The sequence below is a fragment of the Schistocerca piceifrons genome, chromosome 2, assembly GCF_021461385.2.
Source record: "Schistocerca piceifrons isolate TAMUIC-IGC-003096 chromosome 2, iqSchPice1.1, whole genome shotgun sequence".
Classification (NCBI taxonomy): Eukaryota; Metazoa; Arthropoda; class Insecta; order Orthoptera; family Acrididae; genus Schistocerca; species Schistocerca piceifrons.
In genome coordinates, this window is record NC_060139.1 from 798,902,677 (window position 1) to 798,921,758 (window position 19,082).

The following is a 19,082-nucleotide window of genomic DNA, read 5'->3' on the forward strand; positions in this document are numbered from 1 at the left end:
ATCCTGCAGGGCTGTCCATAAATCTATAAGAGTACAAGGGGATGCGGATCTCTTCTGAAAAGCACATTGCTAGGCATCCCAGATGTGCTCAATAATATTCATTTCTGGAGAGTCTGATAGCCAGCGGAATGGTTTAAATTCAGAAGAGTGGTCCTGGAGCCACTCTGTAGCAATTCTTGACGTTTGGGGTGTCGCATTGTCCCGCTGGAATTGCTCAAGTCGACCGGAATGCACAATGGACATGAAAGTATGCAGGTGGTCAGAAAGGATGCTTACGTACGTCTCACCTGTCAGAGTCATATCTAAACTTATCAGGGGTACCATATCACTGCATCTGCACGCGCCCGACACCATTACAGAGCCTCCACCAGTGTGAACATTCCCCTGCTTATATGGAGAGTCTATGGATTCATGAGATTGTCTCCATATCCGTGCACGTCCATCCGCTCGATAAAATTTGAAACGGACCAGGCAAGAAGTTTCCAGTCATTAACAGTCCAATGTCGGTGTTGACGGGCCCAGGTGCGGCGTAAAGCTTCGTGTGGTGCAGTCATCAAGGGCACACGAGTGCGCCTTCAGCATCAAAAGCGCATATCGATGATGTTTCGTTGAATGGTTCGCACGCTGACACTCGTTGATGGCTCAGCATTGAAAATCTGCAGCAGTTTGCGGAAGGGTTGCACTTCTGTCACGTTCAGCGATTCTTTTCAGTCATCGATGGTCCAGTTCTTGCAGGATCTTTTTTCCGGCTGCAGCGATGTCGGAGATTTAATGTTTTACCCGACTCCTGATATTCACGGTACACTCGCGAAATGGTCGTGTGGAAAAATCCCCACTTCATCGCTACCTCGGAGATGCTGTGTCCCATCACTCGTGCTCCGACTATAGCGCTACGTTCGAACTCATTTACTCTTGATAACCTGTCATTGTAGCAGCAGTGACCGATCTAACAACTGCGCTAGACACTTGATGTCTTGTATAGGCGTTGTCGACCGCAGTGCGGTATTCTGCCGTTTTACATACGTCTGTATTTGAATACGCATGTCTATACCAGTTTCTTTGGCGCTTCAGCGTATACAGATGGCTGTATTATCTCGTACACAAGATATAAAAGAGTAGTGAATTGGCGGAGCTGTCATTTGTACTGAGGTGATTCATGTGAAAAGGTTTCTGAAATGATTATGGCCGCACGACGGGAATTAACGGACGTTCATCGCGGAATTGTAGTTGGAGCTTGGCGCATTCGACATTCCATTTCGGTAATCGTTAGGGAATTCAGTATTCCGAGAACCACAGTCCAAAGACCGTGTCGAAAATACCAAACCACAGACCGCGCAGTGGCCGACAGCCTTCACTTAATGACCGAGAACAGCGGCGTTTGCGCAGAGTTGTCAGTGCTAACAGACGAGCAATACTACATGAAATAACCGTATAAATCAATATGGGACGTATGACGAACGTATCCCTTAGGACAGTGCAGCAAAATCTGGTGTTAATTAGCTATGGCAGCAAACGTCCGGTGCAAGTGCCTTTGCTAACAGCACGACATCGCTTGCAGCGCCTCTCCCGGGCTCGTGACCGTACTTGTTGGATCCTAGACGACTGGGAAACCGTGGCGAGGTCAGATGACAACCGATAAGAGTTAGTAAGAGCTAATGGTAGGGTTCGAGTGTGGCTCACGTTGTCTTAAAGCCACTGTGCAAGCTGGTGGTGGCTCCATTATGGTGTGGGCTGCGTTTACATTGAATCGACTGGGTCCTTTGTATGCTCGTTTACTTCCAGAGTATTTGCAGCCGTTCATGGACGTCATGTTCCCAAACAAATATGGAATTTTTATGGACGACAATGCTCCATGTCACCAGGCGACAAACGTTCGCGATAGGTCTGAAGAACATAATAGTCAATTAGAGCTAATGGTCTAGCCATAAAGATCGTCCGACATAAATCTCATCGAACATTCATGTGATATAATGGAGAGATCAGTTCGTGGACCAAATCATGCACCGGCAACACCTACGCAAATATTGACGGCTGTAGAGGCAGCATCGCTCAATATTTTTGCACGGATCTTCCATCGACTTGTTGAGTCCATGCCACGTCGAGTTGCTGCACTACACCGGGCAAAGCAAGGTCCGACACGATATTAGAATAAACTGAAGGGGCAGATTTTTTAAAAAAAATTGTGTATTTTTTTTAGAGTTGATTCCGAAGTCACTTGAAATTTTTTCACGAACGACATTATTGCTGCCGAAACTCCGTATTTAACCCACTATTGAGCAGTTTTGGTTATAGAAAATTTTGAGGTGGTTTAGATTTACAAGGGCATGAATACCAATCATACGACATTCACACAGAAACCAGGGCACCTAATCGTACGATGTATCACACAATCGGTAATCATATAAGCGTGATACCTGCAATACACAGCAGGGTTAACGGTTGGTAATACTTTGCAGCTTAGATAAAGCTTTCTTTTGCGAAAAATAAGATTTTGAGGAGTAGTAAATACATCAGTTTCATGAATTTTAAGTCACAGGTGTGACAAACAGCTCTGTATATCAGTTCCGTACCGATCAAATACTATTACGCACACGAAATTTGTATCAATGAATCTTATTTTCGGTTCCAAGTTGTATCTGACATGCAGAAATTATCTTCAGCTTATATTGTCACAAGTGCAGTTTATTTAATTTTTATTTATTTAATATTCCTGACATTCTTATGTACTCATTTCATTTCACGTTTCCCAACACAGCGTTTCAGTTAATCATTTACTGTTGCAACATTTCATAAGTTGGCCCATGACGTCAGTTCATAATACTGTCCCCTTTTAAGATTTTGGCGTTATATACAGTATGGTCAGAAACAGTCTGAAAACCTTGTAAGGTTGTTTAGGGGTAGGTTATGCTGAGAAATAATTATTAAGAAAAAAATTCGACACGTTGCGGTGCTTCATAGTTAATTAGCATTGAAACTAGACAATCAGGTTGTTTTACGTGCAAATTCAAGTGGTCCGCCAGATACAATTAGCGTCGGCTGTTCTCATAGCGCCCACGACAGCGCGCGAGACTGTTGAGCCTTTAGCTCGGATTCGATCGTTACTACCGTGCCGCGTCCAATTTTTGTGTCGCTCTGTTTTTCGGATTTGGGAAACGAAGCGAAGCACACGTCTGGCGACAGCGCCTCTACAGGGCCGCTTGAATTTTCACTCTCAACGGCCTGAATGGCTAAACTCAGTGCCAATTAACTCGGAAACGGCACCAACCTATCGAATTTTTTTCCTTAACAATTGTTTCTCAGCCCAACCTATCCTGCAACCCCCTTACAAGTTTTTCAGGTTATATCTGACCATTCTGTAAATATATCAAGTAGATGCATGTGCTCAAAAAAGCCATCACTAACTTTAATTAGCAGTAGTTACTGCCTTATACCGTTCCGCGAATATTTACCATTACTTGCAATGGTACCTAACGGTAGATTATTTCGTTACCCTGCTTTATTTAGGAATTTAGATATAATTTTGTGGAATGCTAAATTTTTGGATGTTAGCAAGAGGACGGTGAAGATCATTGAATACAGTAGCCTAACATCCTGCCTGACTCCCTTCTCTATCCAACTCCTCCCCCTTCCCATCCACCCCCCCCCCCCCTCCCACAAGCTGACATCACCCACTATTACTTTATTTATTCCTCATTGTTGATTTGCCGGCTTGCGGTTATTCTTTTATTAAGATAAACATTATTTAACAATGAACAAAAATGTACAGATTTTAATCATTCCTTTTTTGCGTGGTCAGTTCCAATCATTGAATATCAACAAAGCAGAGTGGAACTGCTTGTAACAGTAACGCGATTCCTTTCTCACTGTTTCATTATTCAGCAGTGAAAAGCCGTAACTAAGAAAACATGTACTCTTCCCACTGTCACTGCGTTGGCTCGCTTGGCGTAACTGGAGTGACTCTTACTTGTAGCCGAGAACAAGAAACAAGCGTATCTTGACCCGTGTGGGATAGGTCTTACGGAACAGTTGCTTAGTACAGACCAATTCGATTCTCTTGACGATGCTCTCGTGGATCTCCAGTGATTCGTATTTTATTGGCCCTCTCCACCCATCCTTTTTGTTCTACTTCCACTTGCTCTTCTTTGCTCCTCTGATAATTCGCCCCCCCCCCCACTTCCCCTCTTCTTTTATTGTTCCTAACTTTTTCCGCCCGTCGCAGAAATGCTCAATCACAAGGACGGAGCCTTGAGTGCGCAGTCTATCTGCCGTATCCCACTTAGGGCACTGAGTGTCACTACTTTTGTAAGAAGGATGTTTAGGTTTTTATGTTGATAAGGCCAGGTAGTGCTCTGTATGAAAATCGCAGACTGCGCTGTGTGCAGTCTGTGGCTGGTTGGACTCATTGTTGGAATATTCGCCTGTGTAGTGTTGGGCAGTTGGATGTGAACAGCGCGTAGCAGTTGGAGGTGAGCTGCAAGCATTGGTGGATGTGGGGAGAGAGATGCCAGAGTTTTGAGAGGTTACTATGAGCGGACGAGTGTCCGTAAGAAAAAGGAAATTTTTAAGACTGGATGTCATGAACTGATATATATATATATATATATATATATATATATATTATATATATAATCTTTCATTTGCTAACTATGTCTATCAGTAGTTAATGCCCTCGTTAGTTAGAATCTTTTATTTAGCTGGCAGTATTGGTGCTCGCTGTATAGCAGTAGTTCGAGTAACGAAGTTTTATGTGCGGTAAGTGATTCATGAAAGGTATTGATTATTGTTAGTCATTGCCATACTTTTGTAGGGATTATTGAAGGTCAGATTGCGTTACTCTAAAATATTATGTGCCAGTTTAGTGATGATCAAAATAAGTAAAGACAAAACTGTCTGAGTACGTTGAGTTTTGCTCAGCTGTTTGAAAATCAAATAACGTAAGAGTTTCTCCAGCACTGTCATTTTTTTACATACAAATGGGAAGTTTCACTTTTTGGATCTCGATTGACCAAACAAAAAGCTGATGAAGTGCGACATTAGGTCCTGGACATCAGCAGAGGAGGTGATGTAATACATGTCAAGATTACTGTCAAAGGAAAATACTCTGTCCAGACACAGTAACGCGACCATCGCCTACGTTTGACCTCAACGTGCAATAACCACTCACAGACTGTAGGTGCCAGCACTACCAGTGGAGGGAATGTATACAACTTGTCGGGGGAACGCGGATAACAGTACAGTCGTTGTTGTAGTGTGGAAAGGGAGAGATGTATCTGACTTCCAAAAAGACACGATCATTGGCTTTCGGGCCAAGGGAGGAAGCAATACCGAGATGGCTAAGATTGTAAAATGTTTGTAAGGGTTCTGCTCATTGGGGTAGCGGCCGATATTAAACATGATTAAAAGATATTAATGTGACAGTGACGGCTAACTACCACTGATTATGGAATCAAAAGCGATATTGTAAATAACTTGTATTTATTGTAAATTATCTCACGATAGAAATTAGATCATATTGAACAAATCATGAATGAAAACAAATTAAACAAATTGTACACTGTTCTTAGATATACTACACTGGCAAGATTGGCTCTCAGCTCTTAATGTTAAGTTGATGCGAAGTTAGATTTAATTATGCCCCTGCGATGTGTTCGGGCGAACAAACGTACAGCTGTGTAACAAGTGACCGCCCATATGAACCAAAGAGCTACCAGTAGATCAGTGAACGAGGCTGCAAATGGGCCGCCGCAGCCGCCACCTGGTTCATACACCCATGTTGACTGCTGTTCATCGGTGACAAAGGCTGAAATTTGCAAGCCAGTACCTCAAATGAACGACCACTGAGTAATCGCAGGTGGCCTTCTCAGATGAATCAGGCAGATGGACGTTGACGTGTACGGCCCAGCCACAATGGATCAATACAAATACGTATCTAGAGACCATATACAGCCCTATATGTAGGTCGTTTTTCCTTGGCGGGAAGACTTCTACCGACAGGAAAAAGCAACATGTTATACTGATTTCACTTCATGTGTATGGTTCGAAGAACACCAGGAAGAGTTTACCGTATTCCCATGGCCACCAGATTCCCCAGATTTAAACCCAGTGGAGAATCCGCGGAGACGCACGGTGGGAGAGTGTAGATGGCTGTATGCTTCCACACATGTACTCCTGCCTCCTTCTATTACAGAGCCGTCTGCACACACATGGAGCTCATTCTCTCACGGAAACCAGCTATAAGTACTGTAATCTAGCCATTGGTATGACATGTGGCTCTCGACAGGAAAGCGTTACCTTGCAGGATGTCGTAGACGCTGAAGCGCAGGTTGACGCGGTGCTGCAGGCCCAGGTAGACGAGCGCGCGTGCCGCGTGGTGCTTGACGTACTTGGCGTAGCGCGTGCTGTGGTTGGTGTAGTACCACTCGTCCGACGGCAGCAGCAGCTGGCTCAGCACGTCGGGCAGCCCCTGGTCCAGCAGCGCGCGGTGGTGCGCCGGCTCCAGCGCCAGAGTCGCCACGATTTGCAGCACCAGCACCAGCAGTTGCTACGGCAACGCCCGAAATACTCTAGCCGTTCAACGGTGTGACGAGCAGTACAGCAGTAACAAACACAATGTGCACAAATGGTTCAAATTGCTCTAAGCGCAATGGGACTCTGAGGTCATCAGTCCCCTAGACTTAGACCTAATTAGACCTAACTAACCTAAGGACATCACACACATCCATGCCCGAGGCAGGATTGGAACCTTCGACCGTAGCAGTTCCGGACTGAAGCGCCTAAAACCGCTCGGCCACAGCGGCCGGCTCACAATGTGCAGAAACTCAGCAGGAGAATGGCGTATCATATCTAATACTTCGCTGTCCGCCCCATCTTCCACTAATCCCAGCTATCTCCAATTCCATCTCATTAATCTCATCTTATTTTGTAAACAATCATACCTCTCAATAAACCCCAACGTCCTGAATTATTTGTTTGATATGTTCCAATCTCTGGTTTCCCCTACAATGTGTACTCTCTAATCTACCTCAACTACCATGGAAATTTTTCCCTTATGTCATGACACATGTCCTCTCTTTTGCCCTACAGTGTTTACACTCTCTGCTTCCTCTTCTACCATGGCAACCGTTCTTTGAAGTCATAACACATGTCCTATCATTCCGTGCCTTTTGCTTTTCAGTGTTCTCCATATGTTCCTTTCCTCGCCTATTCTACAGAGTACCTCCCAATCTCTCCCTTAACAGACCACCTAATTTTCAACATCTTTCTGTAGCAATACATCACAGTCACTTTGATTCCCTTCTTCTCCAATTCCGATTCGTTATTCAGTGTCATGCTATGCTCGGCTCCAAATGTACATTCCCACAAATGTCTTCCCAAAACCAAGACCGATGTTTGATACTATTAGACATCTTTTGGCTAGGAATTCCTTTTTTCCAGCGCTATTCTGCTTTAATATCCTCCTTACTTCGTCCATCCTGTGTTATTCTGTCTTCAATGCAGTAGTATTCCTTAACTTCGTCTTCTTCGTGGCCCCAGTGTCGACGTTAAGATCATCGCTAATCTCATATCTGCCACTCATTAATTTCGTTATTCTTCGCCATGCTATCAAGTCATATTTTGTTTATCGCCTTTAACAGACCCAGTACTTCTTCTCTCTGAGTATAGCAATGTCATCAGCGAATCTGACCATTGATATCCTTCCAGACTGAATTTTAATCCCGCTCCAAACCTTTCTTTTATTTCCATCATCACTTCTTCAGTGTATAGATTGAACAATGGGAGCGAAACTTTACGTCCCTGTGGCACACCTTTTTTTAATCCGATCATATCTTTCTTGACCGTTCCCTCTCGGTTTTGTATATTTTGTATATTACCCGTCTTTCCCTAAAGCCCAAACCTGTTTTTCTCAGAGTTTAGTGTCGAGCACTTTTTCCAGGTAGGCAAATCCTATGGACGTTTCTTGATTTTTCTTACGTATTGCTTCCATCATCAATCACAACGTCGCAACTGCTTCTCAGTTGTCTTTACAACAAACTGAAAGTCAAGCTGATAATCATCTCACAGATCCTCAATTTTCTTTTCGACTCTTCGGTATATTATTCTTGTCATCAACTTGCAAGCATTAGCTGTTGAGCTGATTGTACGAAAGTGTGCGCAACTATCTGCTATCACTGTCTAACAATCGACAACAGTCAGTTCCACAAAAGGAAAACAATAAAACAGCTCGCACAGCTGCTCACTCAAAAACTAACCGGATTTGCACCTACAGCCACGTGGGACCACCGAAGCACTCCCGAGCAAGATCGCATCAGAACGGTCAAATGCCGAAATTTGAAGAACGGAAATGCCGCAGTGTGATCTCGCAGAAACGCTTGTCAACATTGACAACGCTCACGAATAACTGCAGAATTATACTTTATCGCGGCCACTCCGTCTTCATCTATGCAAATGTTGATTTATTTATTTTTATATTGTATGTCATGTTCCGAAGGACCAAACTGAGGAGCAAGTCTCTATATCCATGGAAAAAGTCAGTACATAAAATTATAACATAAGAATAATAACAAATAAAATGAAACGTATACCAATCCTATGCAAGTGATAAGTCATAAGTTTAAATAAACATAATCAACATCATAAAACAGGAATTTGCTCAATTTTTAATTTTTCCAGGAGTTCCTCGACAGAAAAGGAGTGAGCTACGAGGAAACTCTTCTGGTTGGACTTGAAAGAGCATGGATAACTACTAAGATTTTTGAATTCTAGTGGCAGGTTATTGAAAGTGGATGAAGCAGAATACTGCACGCCTTTCTGCACAGGAGTAAAAGAGGTACGTTTCAAACGCAGACTGGATTTCTCCGTACTATTAACTGAGTGAAAGCTGCTGCCTCTTGGGAATAAGGTGATACTGTTAAGAGCAAACGATATCAAAGAAAATATGTATTGAGAGGCCAATGACAGAATTCCCAGTCTACTCAACTGGGGTTCACAAGAGATTCGCCTACTCTTTTCTGAGACAAAAATACTCATTTTGAATCAGGAGAGCTGGACCAAAAAATAATACCAAACGTCATAAGCGAATGAAAATAAGCAAAGTAGACCACTTCTCGTGTTGAACAGTCACTTATTTCAGATACTGTTCTAATGGTGAATAAAGCAGAATTTAGTTTTTGATCCAGATCCTGAACATGGGCTTTCGACGACAGCTTACTATCTATTTGAAGGTCTACAAGTCTGGACTGTTCAGTGTAATCAGAATGTCAGTTTTTGCTGAGTTGTATGTCAGAAAGGGTTAAAATTGAGTCTTGCTGTGGTTCAGCATCAGTTTAGTTTCTACAAGCCATGAACGTATGTCTTGAGCTACAGTATTTGATACTGTGACAACATTGCACACAACATACTTCACTACCAAGCTTGTGTCATCAGAAAACATAAATATTTTAGAATCACCTGAAATTCTGAAAGACGTGTCATTTATATAAAGAAGAAACTGTAGCCATCCCGGCAGAGACCCCTAGGGCACCCCTCGCGTCGTATCCATTCTCAGTACTATGGAGGATGACCTACTGCTGTCAGTTCTTCAAGTAAGTAGTGTACCAATTGTGAGCTACTCTCCTCATTCCATAATGGTCCAACTTCTGCAGTAACATTCGGCGATCAACAAAATCAAGCGCCTTAGTTAAATCAAAGAAATTGCCTAGCGTTCGCAGCCTTTTATTTAATCCAGCCCGAGCAGCACAGAGAAAAGAGAATACAGTATTTTCAGTTGTTAAAAACCTTCTAAAACCAAACTGAAATTTTAGAGCAAATTAAGTCAGTTGAAATGATCAATTACCCTTCAATGTTGTTGTTGTTGTGGTCTTCAGTCCAGAGACTGGTTTGATGCAGCTCTTCATGCTACTCGATCCTGTGCAAGCTTCTTCATCTCCCAGTACCTACCGCAACCTGTATTCTTTTGAATCTGCTTAGTGTATTCATCTCTTGGTCTCCCTCTACGATTTTTACCCTCCATGCTTCACTCCAATACTAAATTGGTGATCCTTTGATGCCTCAGAACATGTTCTACCAACCGATCCCGTCTTCTAGTCAAGTTGTGCCACAAATTTCTCTTCTCCCCAATCCTATTCAATACCTCCTGATTAATTATGTGATCTACCCATCAAATCTTCAGCATTCTTCTGTAGCACAACATTTCGAAAGCTTCTATTCTCTTCTTGTCCAAACTACTTATCGTCCATGTTTCGCTTCCATACATGGCTACACTCCATACAAATATTTTCAGAAACGACTTCCTGACACTTAAATCTATACTTGATGTTAAGGGCTCTGAGCACTATGGCTCTGAGCACTATGGGACTCAACTGCTGAGGTCATTAGTCCCCTAGAACTTAGAACTAGTTAAACCTAACTAACCTAAGGACATCACAAACATCCATGCCCGAGGCAGGATTCGAACCTGCGACCGTAGCGGTCTTGCAGTTCCAGACTGCAGCGCCTTTAACCGCACGGCCACTTCGGCCACTTGATGTTAACAAATTCCTCTTCTTCAGAAACGCTTTCCTGGCCATTGCCAGTCAATTTTTTATATCCTCTCTACTTCGACCTCATCATTTATTTTGCTCCCCAAATAGCAAAACTCCTTCACTACTTTAAGTCTTATTTCCGAGTCTAATTCCCTCAGCATCGCCTGAAAATATACATATAATATTCCTGTAAATCCCATGAAGTTCAAATACCTAACCTACATTTACCAACAGCCCTCACCACAATGATCCAGAACCGAGCGAGGTGGCGCAGTGGTTAGACACTGGACTCGCATTCGGGAAGACTATGGTTCAATCCCGCGTCCTGCCATCCTGATTTAGGTTTTCCGTGATTTCGCCAAATCGCTCCAGGCAAATTCCGGGATGGTTCCTTTCTAAGGGCACGGCCGACTTCCTTCCCCATCCTTTCCTAATCCGATGAGACAGATGACCTCGCTGTCTGGTCTCCTTCCCCAAACACCACAACCAGACCCAACAATGATACCATTCGATTATGGAATCACACAGATCATTATCATCATTCAGCACATTAATGTTTAGCGGACAGGCTTTTACCAACCTACCCCCGTCAGGGGGGATGCAAATAACTGACAAACTGACAAAGAAGAGTAAAAAGAATGACATCAGAAATGACATGGTAATTTTCTTGACTGCTTACTGTTAATCATCCTGTGATGTTATGGTTAAAAGAGGAGGATGAGAGGCGCAGGTGAGTGGAAGAGCCAGCTGAACGGGCGGCAGCACTCACCGGATCGTGCGTGGAGTCCAGCGCGGCGGCGAGTATGCGCAGCTGCGGCTCTTGCGCCAGCTGGGCCTGCACCGAGGGCCCCTCCACCATGAAGAGCAGCGCGCGCGCCGCCAGGATCTGCAGGCAGTGGTAGCTGCAGTGCCGCCACCTGCACAGCGGCAACACCCAGGGCCTCAGCCTTCCGACACCTCCACGACACTGCGCAGTGGCAGCTTACAGCCTATACCACTACACTCTGACACACACAGTCACGACCCTCGTGTCTGCTCTACACTACACCATTAGTGCGCCAAGGAACAACAAGCTACACAGTCGAGTACAGTGTCGACTAATGCAAATAACATCTTCGATAAGGATAGAAGTTGAAGTAACGATATGAAATTTGTGCCAAGGGTGGGATTTGAACACGGTTCTCCAGCTTACTAAGCAGATTTCCTCTTTCTTTCCTTTTTTGGATATTTATGTAGGATGTAACAGTTTCACATAATAATATCACATAACAGAAAACAAACTCATTTATTAGGAGTTGGTATCCCTTTGAGAGCTACGGCCATGTTGCAACACATTCACATTTTAACTTAATTTTATACATTGTTTGCAGGGTTTCTCCCGAGACTGTATTGCTTTCGTAATAATAAAGAACAATCTCCTTCAGCCGTAAATCGTGAATGTTCTAAAATCCACGATGCATTTCGAGCCATGGGGTCTCATCTTTAGGTGCTTTGACAGTCTACATCAACTTTACATTTCATTTAATTCTGGACTGTTTCCAGTAGTTGGCGTAAGGTTCTGGAGAAGGTTTGTTTACAAATACACACTTGTTGTTGATAATTCTTCCGGGTTATATGGCCGTGGTCCATGGAATTCTTCTATTCCTAACGTTTCGTCCAATACTACGTTTGACGTCTGCAGAGGTATGGCTGGTCCTGCTGAGTCCTGCCGACTGACGAGTCGGGCGTCGGAGAGCGGCCTAAATACCGAGGTAAGTGGGCGTGGTCTAGCTTGCACACAGTAGCAGAGAGAAAACTAGTCAAAGATCAAATGTAACTATCGATAATAGTCCGTCACAGATAAAAATCACTTATCGATTCTGTAACGCCACTGTCCATATCTCTCTTAATTTCAAGGCCTCTTCTTTTCTATTAAAATTATCTTCATGTTTATAAATTTCAATAGCCTCCCTATACAGTCGTGGATAATAGTTCGTGGTAGCACTTAAAACTGTAGTTTCAGAAAACTTATCTACATGGTCACCTGACTGAAGTGCATGTTCCGCAACGGCCGACTTAACTACTTTTCCCAATCGGCAAAGACTTTTATGCTCCTTTACCATCGCATTCACACTTCTTTTCGTAGTACCAATATAGACCGTGCCACAAGTACACGGAATTTTATACACACCACTAGATGATTATGGTGGCCTTCCATCTTTAACAGAACGAAGTACTTGTCCTATTTTTCTGGTAGGTTTGAATACCGGTTTCACTTTATGCTTCAGCAACATTTTGACGATTCGATCTGTACTCTTACTAATGAAAGGTAAAGACCCCGTGTTCTTCCATTGCTGTGTACCATCCTTGTCCTTTGGCCTACTGTAATTAGGTCTTAAAACTCTATTAATTTCTTTGTTTGAGTACCCATTCTTTTCGAAGGCCTGTTTCAGATGATTCAGTTCCGTATCCAGATGTTCCGGCGTACAAATCCGTTTTGCCCTGTCCACTAAACTTTTGATTACATCTCGTTTTTGTTGTGGGGTGATGATTGGAGTTCTTATGTAAGTATCTATCAGTATGTGTGCTCTACCGAAACACTTTATGTTTTAGACTGCCATCGGTCTGTCTCATGACTAACACATCGAGAAACGAAATAGCCTGGGCTTTTTCCACTTCAATGGTAAATTGAATTTTGGGGTTTATGCTATTAAGATAATCAAAAAATTCGTCTAAGGCTTTTTTACCGTGTGTCCAAACCACGAATGTGTCGTCTACATAACGATACCAACAGTGTCTCACATCTAACCAGTTTCAGTAGGATGAGGAGTTTTATGAGCAAGTGGATGGTGTTGCCATGGGTAACACGTTGAGCCCTGCAATTGCCAATTTCTTACATGGAGAAATTTGAACAATTAGCATCGACTAAAGCAAATAAGAATCCATGTTGTTGGTATCGTTATGTAGACGACACATTCTCTGCTACCAGGTGCAAGCTAGACCACGCCCACTTACCTCGGTATTTAGGCCGCTCTCCGACGCCCGACTCGTCAGTCGGCAGGACTCAGCAGGACCAGCCATACCTCTGAAGATGTCCAACGTAATATTGGACGAAACGTTAGGAATAGAAGAATTCCATGGACCACGGCCATATAACCCGGAAGAATTATCGACAACAGTACCATCCGGTCGTGAAAGCCTTCATTGTATGAAATGTACACTTGATACTAAAAAGCACATTTGCAGAAACATTTTGACACAGCACATTTTCGAACACAATTCGAAAAAAATCGACTCTGAACGCAGAATGGTAATTGGAGCTACACGCATGGAAAATTCCATTCCGGAAATAGTTAGGAAATTTAGTATTCCGAGATCCACAGTGTTAAGAGCATGTCGAGTATATCAAATTGCAGGCATTACCTCTCATCACTGACAACGCTAACAGACAATCAATACTTTGTGAAATAACCGCAGAAATCGATATGGGACTTACGACCAACGTGTCGACCGACGCGAGTGCCTCTGCTGACAGCATGACATCTGCTGCAGCGCCTCTACTGGGCTCGTGTCCGTATCGGTTGGACCCAACACCACTGGAAAACCGTGGCCTTGTCAGATGAGTCCTAATTTTAGTTTGTAAGAGCTGATGGTATAGTTCGAGTGTGGTGCAGACCCCACGAAGCCATGGACCTAAGTTGTGGCACTATGCAATTTAGTGTGGACTGTGTTTACATGGTTACATTCGACTAACTGGAGACCATTTGCACCCATTCATGGATTTCATGTTCCAAAACGTGTTACGGGACACAATTGTTCACGACTGTTTTGAAGTACGTTCGGGATAATTCGAGAGACTGATTTCGGCAACCAGATCACCCGACATGAATCCCAGTGAACATGCACGGGACTTCATGTTCCCAAACAACTATGGAACACACAGATCGCCCGATATGAATACCACTGAACATTTATGAGACATAATCAAGAGGTCAGTTTGTAGTTATCGGATCTAAAAAAAATACCCGTCTAATATTCCACATACTTCGTAGCACACTATTTCAAAAGTTGCTATTCTTGTCTCAACTGCTTAACGCACACGTTTCACTTTTGTACACGGCTTCAAACCAGACAAATACTTTCGGAAAAGATTCCCGTTAACTTAAATTTACATTAGATGCTAACAAGTTTGTATTTTACAGAAATGCTATCCTTGCTGTTAACAGTCTGCATCTTATGTCCTCTCAGCGTCGGCCATCGTCTGATAGTTTGCTGCCCAAAGAGTAAAACTTCTCTGTCACATGCAGCCAGTGTTGTGTGATTTGATGAGTGCTTGTACTGTAACCCAAGTAAGTTCATTTTAATGGGGTATACTATTCCAACAACTGAAAATTGTTTATCAGCCGATACTGCGAGGAAAAAAAGAGAAACAAAAATAAAGAGATATTTTACCATGTCCAGTAGTTGACAGTATGACAGAAGGATATCATTCAGGAAATTGTGATGGCTGGAGATCCTGTCGCGTAGTATTGGAGAGGTAAATGTCTGGATGTACTAGGTGGCACAAAACACCCAACCAATCTATCAGGCAACAGACTGGATACGAGGAGAAAATGATGAGTGTAATGAAATGGAGATAAGCAGTAAAAGTAGCTAAACGGAAGGATAGTTTCGAAAATGAAATTTTGAAGGTAGGAGATGAGATATTGGTGGAAGTAAAGGTGTGAAGGTGGGTCAAGATTTGTGCCTAGATATCTCAATAAATTATTTGCCGCTCAAAGGCAAAGGTCCCAGTTTCGAGTCCCGTTCGGGTAGATAATTTTAATCTGTCAGGAAGATTCGAACGGATGTTACTTGGATGAAGGAGGTTATCTATTGGATTCCAAAATATGAGAGATGTTACATGCATTAATGACATTAGGAAACATGCAGCAGTAATGTGCAATAGGGGTATCTGTAGATAAACTGCGTGGTAAAGTCTAGGGACGTTCTTCACCCAGCAGTGGATCATAAATTACTGATGACGACGAGGAAACGTTACACTCAAACGCAAATAAACACTGCAAAATATTTCGTTGTGCACAATGCCTCTACTTTTGACAAAATGTGGAAAAATACTTTCAAGTACCGAGAAAAACATTTGACAAATAGATGACAATGTGAAATACTGGCATGTAAAGGCACTGGCATGTAGTTACTGAGATACCCCTGGTATCTAACCGGCGATAAAACTTCGTATTTGGTATTAGCTTGTCATCTTCTGGTAACTCTTACATTTAAAATGATGTTTCCAATTCCCAAGTTCAGTCTAATTCCATGTTCTCAAATTCAATTCTACCGCTTCCTGTTACATTAATATTATCTGAATTTTATGAAAAGCAACACTGAATACTATGCAGAGAGTCACATCGTGCTGACGAAACGCACAGCAACAACGCAGTGTTTGAAAATAATGACTAACTGAAGACATTCTCTAATTATCTGTGCTACACTGTAATGTTCTTAGCAATATGCTTTTAAAAATATAACAGAATTTTCGACTGGAAGATAAATTCAGCATCGCCATCATCATCATCATCTATATTCATGGATTGTGTGCGAGGAACCTGCTCCGGCTTTAACGTCTTAACTACATGGCTTCCTGCGCCGACCTACGCCCCTTGCGCACTTGGGTATCTATTACAATACTTCTATAAGATATCCGCCTTGTTGCATTCTGTTTACACGTTCCTTCCATTGCTGCTTACATGTGTCGATTTTTTCTGTTATTGCAAACTTCTTAATCTATGTCTCAGTTTACACCTTTTACCTGATCTGAGGAACTGCATTTCTGACGTTGCTACTCGATCTGTGTCTTCCTTGCAATGCGAACTTTAGTTGAGTAAAGTGGCAGTGGAGCTAGTGTTTTGTAGAATTTCAGTTCTTTTTCTGTTGTCTGTTGTTTAACGTTATTTTTATTGTTCCACACACCTTGAAATTTTTTCTTCATTCTTTACAGGCGTATCATCATCAATAGAAATGTCGTAGGCAGGTAGTTAAAATGTCTTATTTGTTTGATTAACTAATTTCTACCAGTTTCTACTTACTGTTTTCCTCGGAATGCTACTATTTGTGTCTTCTCTGCAAACATTTTGAAATTAAAATTTTTACCAATTTTGGTTCAAATTAAAAGCATTTCTTTGCGATTCTTCTTCTGTAGTGACTGTTATAGTCTGGTAGTTACCACATATTAATGTTTTTATATAATGTTCCATATCTAGTTTTTTCCTTTGTTACCTGTTGTTCTCTCGTTTTACTTTTTACTCATGTCATTTACGCAAAAAGGATAAAAGGTGCTCGCTAAATGGGAATTTATATATATAAATCGTACAAAAATATTTTTACCGTCCATTTGACTTGAATTTTTAATGTTCTTTATCGAAAACCTTTGTCAATACTTTTTTGACAGCAGGGAATCACTACATACAGCCGCAAATGCAATGGAGAGAAAAGTAAATCTGCTTTCTCTGTGCATTTCAGTAGAGAGCACGTTGTCCCAAATCGTGACCGAGAGAGTGTGCCTTATATAGTCTGTTCAGTCTATCATCTGTCAGCATGTCTCGAAGTGCCATTAAATTTCAGACCGTGGGCGCATTGCCACTTTACTGTACGAAAGTTTGTCAGCTCTGGATGTTGTCACCTGAATTGGTGTACACCACGGTGAGCCCAATCTAAATTTTAACCGTTACCCTGAGACACGAAACATTGAAGAACTGCCTACCGATGGACGCCAACAGCCAACAACACCAGTGACCGATTGCTGCAAATACTGGCTCGCAGGTATCCAGAGCAGACTGAAATGTAACTGCTCGCTGCCTTTTTTTGTGGCTGTGTCGATCCCGGCAGTACGCAACCGATTAATTTACCCTACAGGCGTCCCTAGGGAACAACAACACAAATACCCTAGCAGCATGGCCCATGAATGGCATGGACAAAGAAAGATCTGTAGTGTTCGTCTTGCTGGGGTTAGAAGCTTTTATTGACGTTTAATTTGCATTTTATACAACTGTGTGTTATCTTCCGAGGTTCAAAATGGCTCTGAGCACTATGGGACTCAACTTCTGAGGTTATCACTCCCCTAGAACTTAGAACTACTTAAACCTAACTAACCTAAGGACATCACACCCATCCATGCCCGAGGCAGGATTCGAACCTGCGACCGTAGCGGTCGCGCGTTTCCAGACTGTAGCGCCTAGAACCGCTCGGCCACTCCGGCCGGCTATCTTACGAGGATCTCTACTTACTTCTATAGTAAATTACACAAAACTTCTTGGTTGGTTTTCTATTTTAGGCTCAAAGTTATAAGATGTGTACTTTATTTATTTTGTTTCTATCGATCACCTGAAAGTACATTACGTATGAAATTGGATTTATACAACTTGGCTTATTTTTATGCCATTTCATCGTTCTGCAGCATAAAATATGCGAAGTTGTCGGACGAATTTCCTTAAAGAGTTGTTAATTTTGAAAATCCTTTTTCGAGGGTAGTGGCTGTGTATTTCCTGTACTTACGTTTTCCATCCAGTTGTACATGGTTGGTGTGTTTTCGTTTTCTGTTGTAATTATAATAAATTGTTTTACACTTGGGTTTATACTTCACACTCACCTGGTTTCACATTGTTTCACATTTCTGTTTAGACAAAAACGAGATTTGAGTAAATAATTACATCATACTCATTTAGACACGCTACGTTGTTGTAATAGCTCACTTGCTCATCGCTTTTGTGCTGTCCAGAGTGACGCTAGTTATTTTATAGATGTGTAGGTGTATCTGCAGCGGGAAGTCTTGTGTGTTTATGTTTGTTTGTGGAATGAGAGTGAGAGAGTGCGTTAGAAAAGGGCGGGGAGGGGGGGGGGGGGGGGCGATGATGGGATGCAGAGGTAGGTGTTTTAGGACAATCGAAGATGTTGGTATACGGAGCTTTATTTGAGGGAGTTTCTTTGCATAATTCGTTAAGTGTTGCAAACAGAGGTTTGTTGCACAGTAATGCGTAGTTCTTCAAAACTTTCTATCCTTGTGTTACTAATTTTGTGTATGGTAGTTCTCCTCCATTGTAAGTTTTTGATAGAGACCATTGCTTTCTCTGAGAATGTTGAGATTAATTTCAATAACATTTGGATGGTAGGCGAATCTCGTGTCTATCTGAGATTCTCAGAATATCTAGCTTTGAAATTTCTGCATGTTTGGCCTATCTAGACACACTGGTATGACCTATAAGATAACTGGTAGATTCCAACTTTGGTGGATTTGATCCGTGGAATTATGGTTAAGGTTTAGATTTTTCTGTACTCTGTTGTTTGTGCGGAATGATATTTGTAGACCTTATTTATTCAGAATGTTTCCCACCCTGTGGACATTTTTGGTGCAATATTACACAGATGAATGGCGTAAGTTTCACTCTCCCGACAAGTGCAGGATTTGAAGTTACTATGAAATCCAGACCATTTGCTGCTTACAGGCGTTGATAAACATCAACGGGCACTGTTGAAAAATCTGTGCCTCGACCGGGACTCGACCCAGGATCTCCTGCTTACATGACAGAA

At 42.4% G+C, this 19,082-nt stretch overlaps 1 protein-coding gene across 1 annotated transcript in view; it reads right to left on the bottom strand.

Moving 5' to 3' along the window:
- The window catches only part of LOC124775865, a 748,131-nt gene that overhangs the window by 116,694 nt on the left and 612,355 nt on the right, over window positions 1–19,082 (bottom strand). Inside the window, exons 21-22 of the mRNA XM_047250699.1 lie at window positions 11,290–11,437; window positions 6,292–6,541 (exon numbers count right to left, since the gene is read on the bottom strand). Of these exons, the coding sequence (XP_047106655.1) occupies window positions 6,292–6,541; window positions 11,290–11,437 (398 nt within the window). The remainder of the gene's footprint in view (window positions 1–6,291; window positions 6,542–11,289; window positions 11,438–19,082) is intronic.